At 32.4% G+C, this 5722-nt stretch overlaps 1 protein-coding gene across 1 annotated transcript; it reads left to right on the top strand.

Annotated features, from left to right (window-relative positions):
* The first annotated feature begins 2158 nt into the window (after positions 1–2158).
* LOC131857970 (polygalacturonase-like) lies at positions 2159–5491 on the top strand. The gene is made up of 9 exons (XM_059210789.1): positions 2159–2398; positions 2570–2700; positions 2916–3075; positions 3234–3266; positions 3390–3597; positions 4623–4707; positions 4843–4951; positions 5052–5168; positions 5264–5491. Exons 1-9 carry the CDS (start codon positions 2159–2161, stop codon positions 5489–5491), a joined length of 1311 nt encoding a protein of 436 aa, XP_059066772.1.
* The last annotated feature ends 231 nt before the right edge of the window (positions 5492–5722 follow it).

Raw genomic sequence — 5722 nt, 5'->3', positions numbered from 1 at the left:
ATATATATTTAAAAATAAATAAATTAATATTCACTAAATATATCGATATATCCTTGTCTTTGGCCCTTACCTGATTGTTTTGGGAAATTGAATGGACTATAGTGACTCTTATTGAGACTTCTATTCTCTTAGGGAATTATTAGATATATCACTAGGAGCATTTTAGTAACTATCCTAGAGGCATTTTACCTAAATCTCAAGCTACTCTCTCATCTATTATTAAGGGTTATCTTTAGGAAGATGATTATCTTGCTTGGGTTATTATTCTAAAGGGGTTTAGTCTCTTGTATATAGAGAGATGTGATTAGATTTTTTTCCATGGTAGAGGAAAATATGGAGTAATATAGAATATTTGGCTACTGAGTTAGAATAAGTGGATTCCTATGTCCTTCATCATGTGTTTATGTGGTAATAATGAAGATAATGGTGCTCACCTTTTCTTTCAATTTCCCTTCTCTTAGGGTATTTGAAGAAATTGTTAGCAAAGATTTGAATCGACCTATTTTTTATGTTTCATATTTAATAGAAATTTAGGAGAGTTAAGGCTATCCTCTTGGATCATCTTTTTGTGGTTTCTTGTGATAAATTGCTCCTATTTTTATTCTTTGACAAATATGATTATAGAGGAATCATTGAATATTTCATGGCCACCAATATCTTCTAGAATAAGTTTGGATGAAGTAAATGGTTATGCTTAAAGAAACTTATTTTTCTAATGTTTTGTTAAGAAAGTCTCATCTTCTTATGAATTTCTTATTTCAAGCAATTTGGAGCTTTTAAATCTTCATCTTTTGTTTTTATTTTAAATATATTCTTTCAAACAATTTGGAGCTTTTTAATCTTCATTTTTTGTTTATTTGTAAATCTCAATCTTCTAAGAAGGTGGCTAGGTGTGGCAAGTGGTGCCCTCCACCTTTTGGTTTTCTCAAAATTAATATTGATAGTTTTTCTTGTAATAACTCATATGTTTTTGGAATTGGAGTTGATTGTGCTAGTGCTGGTCTAGGAACATTTTTTCTTATTCTTATGTGATGGACATCACTTCAAACAATTTGATGAAATCCCACATCATTCTAGTGGCTCTTAAGAAGGCCAGTGAATTGGGTTGGAGGAAGGTTGTTTGCGAATATTGGTTTCTCTTTTAAATGAAAAGGGTTCTTAAGTGTCCTCCAAAAAAATTGCTTCTTTAGTGGAGCAAATGCTACATTACTCTTTGAGTTTTTTGGCTATCTCCTTTGTTCGTATTCCTAAATAATGGTATGTTGTAGTGGATTGCCTTGTCAAGTGGGTAGTCAAGTAAAATTGTCATTGAAATATTTTTGAGCTAAGGTTGCTACCTTTGGATAAATCTTCTAAGCTTTTCTTTCTTATTCATAATGATCAAATTACATAGGGATAAGGCTCTTTACTCTTTCAATAATCATACCTTGTATAAATTGATTTCAATTTCAATATTAAACAAACACACAAATAAAAAAATAAAATTATAATGTGTTGAAGCAATCAATATCAATATTCATTTCCTTTCTCAACACCATGTAGAGGACCAGCTTTAAACCACACACACTAAGCAATATATTAAGCCTAGAGAATGTTAGTCAATTTTGAGCATTTAACACTTTTAAGTTTAGAAATCAAAACTTAATGTGTGTGATTTAAGTCATCCGATCATTTTGAGAGCTTATCCTCAACTACATGCATGAATTGACAACACAACTAGTATATTGCTTGCAAACTTGAGGCTTTGGGTATGGGACTTACATTTTACGCAATTAGCATCCATTCCTGAGCGTATACATTTTTACCCTTTCACATTCGAATTCCAATTCGTCTTCATTTTCCAAGATTTTGCCATAATTCCTTCGTTAATTCTGGCTCTCCTTATCATGAAATTTTATTTCTTGCTTTCAATCTTTCACGTAAATCAAACGAAAACAAGTTCAACGTAGATTTGCAGACTAAATCTTGCTTCAAAACTGCGATTCTTGAAACTTTGGGAGCTTCAAATCATTACAGTATGAGCCGATTAACGTTTATTCTGCAGGAATATAATGTAATGTATTTACGTTCACACACAGCGCACACCATTTCTTCCAATGGACGTTAAACTCCCACAGTTCCCGATTTAGTCAATTGAATAACATAAATCCATGACCCAATGGCTATAAATTGTCTCACCCATCAACCATTTTGCTCAAAACAGATTGCCCTTCAATTCATTTTCTGCACAGACTTCAAAGCAATCGATCTTCCAATGGGAAATATTCCCACTCTCTTTCACAGTTTGTCATTCTGTACTATGATTTTGATCATCATGTTTTACATGCCAGCAGAAGCTTCAGTCTTTAATGTGGAAACATATGGTGCAGTGGGCAATGGAGTAGAAGATAGCACTAAGGTCCCAAATCATCAATTATTCTTTGATTGCTCTTAGTTTTAGAGTTATTCTTTTATTTTTCTTGTGGGATTCTTGAATTTAAGTTGTGTTCAAGCTTTGAACTTTAATATCTGGTTAAGTATCATTAGCACCTGAGAATTGTTGTGAAGCAAATGTATGTGTGTTTTGTAGGCGTTTGCAAATGCATGGGCTGCAGCTTGTAAAGCTCCATCTGCAACTTTGTTGGTGCCGGGAAGTAAGACATTTTTAGTGAACGGTTTAGTTTTTCAGGGACCTTGTGCACCAGGCTTCACTTTTCTTGTATAAAGTAGTTATACACAAGTTTTGTTAGTTTGAATTTGCTTTCAAAGTTGCAATTATAGTTTATGGTTTTGATTATGTAAAATTTATTTTTTGTTATGTTGAAGTAAGCAAAAAAGAGTAATGATGATGGATTATAAAGTATGATTTATTAAGTAAAAACACAATTTTATAAGTTTATTAAATTTATTAAGTGAGATTACTAAATGTTGCATGTGGAGGGAACTATAGTTGCACCTCCAGACCCAGCAAATTGGAACAATCGGTTGACATGGTTTTATTTTCAAAAACTTCAACAATTTAGTCTCACTGGAAATGGTACTATTAATGGACAAGGGCAAGCATGGTGGCTTCAATGCCGTACAAAAAATATTCATGTAAGTGTTATGAAAGGTGTTGGTGGATATACAACGGCATGATCTCAAGTAGCCTTGCAATTTTTAAGATACAAATTATCTTTTGTTGTCAATTGTCTTTGGAATGCTTCAATTTTTTCATCAATTGTTGGGTCTTTTTACTCTGGCCTTTTTCACAGCACGCATATTGTACAGATACTAACAGACCAACGGTAAATTTCTACTCATATTTATCACCTTTTCTGGCAGAGTATCATTTATGTCATGGGTTTTTGAGATAATAAAATTTTATGTCATGGGTTTTTGAGATAATAAAATTTTACATAAATGTGCAGGCCATTCAATTCAATGACTGTAGTGGGTTGGAAATAAGCGGACTATCAATTGTGAACAGCCCTCTCTTTCATATGACTTTTGATGATTGTATGGATGTCAAAATGCTTTCCCTTAAAATTATAGCACCAGGAGACAACCCCAATACTGATGGTATTGACATATTTACATGCAAAAACTTTATCATAAACGACAGCAGCATTGGCACAGGTATATTACATTTGAATCCCTTTTTAAATTTTTGAGAAAGCCAATGGACTCTTGTCTTTTTGGAGAACAGCAAGATTTCATCTAGCCAGCCTAGCCAAGCTTAAACCAAGTGGCTGCCCTAACACATTATGGCCTTAACATCAATTTTCATATTAAGGATATGTGTTTTTCTTGGATTTGACTGTATATATTTTTTAATTAATTTTTGAAGATACTTGACGATTTATTATTAAGATGAGGTAGTAAGAGAAGAAAGAAAATGAATCATTATTATTGTAAGAGAAAAGAGAAAACGATCTATTGTTAGGATGAGATAGTAAGAGAACAAAACATATTCAATGAGATAGTAAGGGAAGAAACCATATTCAATAAGATAGTACGAGAAGAGATAAAATGATCCATCATTAAGATGAGTTTGTAAGGGAAGAAACTATATTCAATAAGATAGTAAGAAAAGAGAGAAAACAATTCATCATTATTGTAAGAGAAGAAAGAAAATGATCCATCATTAGGATGAGGTAGTAAGAGAAGAGAGAAATTGATTCACCATTATTGTAAGAGAAGAGAGAAAACAATTCATCGTTAGGATGAGATAGTAAGAGAAGAAAACATATTCAATAAAATAGTAAGAGAAGAGAGAAAATGGTCCATACTAGAGTGAGATAATAAGAGAACAAATGAAACAATTAATCATTATTGTAAGAGAAGAGAGAAAATGATCTATCGTTAGGATGAGATAGTAAGAGAAGAAGACATATTCAATAAGACAGTAAGAAAAGAGAGAAATTGATCAATCATTATCAAGTAAGAGAAGAGAGAAAGGTCTATCTTTAGAATAAAGCTAGTAAGAGAAGAAAACATATTTAATAAGATAGTAAGAAAAGAGAGATGATCTATTATTAGGATGAGAATTCAAATCTTCTAAACAATTGATAACCATAAAATTGTTCGATTCAATTACGCTGTGAAATAGTGATTGGCATGTACTCGAAAATAATTGCTAATTGCATTCCAAAATAATCGAGAAAGGGATGACTACATTGCCATCGGCGAGGGATCTTTTAAGATCACCATTACGTTTGTGACCTGTGGTCCAGGTCATGGAATAAGGTAATGTTCAAATCAGAACAATAAATTTTACAGCCTAAAAGTTTGAAAGAGCTTGTTGGTTAAGCAGAGCTCATCTACAATGTCATGATTGAATATTTTTTCTCTGTTATGAAATGTTATGCCATAACATTGCAACATTGGAAGCCTTGGGAAAGGAAACTCTCAAGCAGACGTTTCTGATGTGAAAGTACTTGGTGCCAAATTGATAGAAACCCAGAATGGTCTCAGAATCAAGACATGGCAGGTATAAACAATTTAGAATCAATCTCATAAAAAGAGAGATATAGAAAAATATCTGCATTAAGGAGAAAGAATGTAACAGATTGTTGATTGTGATATAATAGGGAGGTTCTAGCATGACAAAAGATATATCATTTGAGGATATTCAAATCGTAAATGTAGGCAACCCAATAGTGATAAATCAATACTATTGTGATTTACCTTATCCTTGTCCTAATCAAGTATGTTATATCCACTCTCATCCTTCAAGATTTTCAAACATCCATGTTTAGAATTGTGGGTTTGCATTTAATTTTCAAGTGAGATAATTTTCAAGACTTCTGTAGTTAAAATCAGCAATGTAAGATACAACAATATTCATGGCACATCAGCATCAAAAATAGCCTTGAAACTTGACTGTAGTGAAAGTGTGCCTTGCACAAGCATTACTTTGAGTGATCTAAGTTTGACATTGGCCTCAGGGGGTGAAGTCTCTGCTTTTTGTCAAAATGCAGAGGGAGTAGCCATTGGAACTATCAACCCTCCAAGCTGTCTAAGCACATAATGATTCTATTCATATTTCAAAGTTCATTATCTAATTTCAATAATGATTAGAATGTAAGAATTTGACTACTATTTTAGGATTTTGTTGTTCTACCATTCCATCAGTAAAAATAACCTATTTTATCCTTATATTTGGAGAGACAGTATTATATTTCTCCAAGAAACTACATATATTTTCTACATAGAGGGAAAATCTTTGAAATTCTAAAGACTCGGGAGATTGTGTGTTTAA

Source organism: Cryptomeria japonica, chromosome 1 (assembly GCF_030272615.1).
Source record: "Cryptomeria japonica chromosome 1, Sugi_1.0, whole genome shotgun sequence".
NCBI lineage: Eukaryota > Viridiplantae > Streptophyta > Pinopsida > Cupressales > Cupressaceae > Cryptomeria > Cryptomeria japonica.
This window is presented reverse-complemented; position numbering and strand designations above follow the sequence as displayed.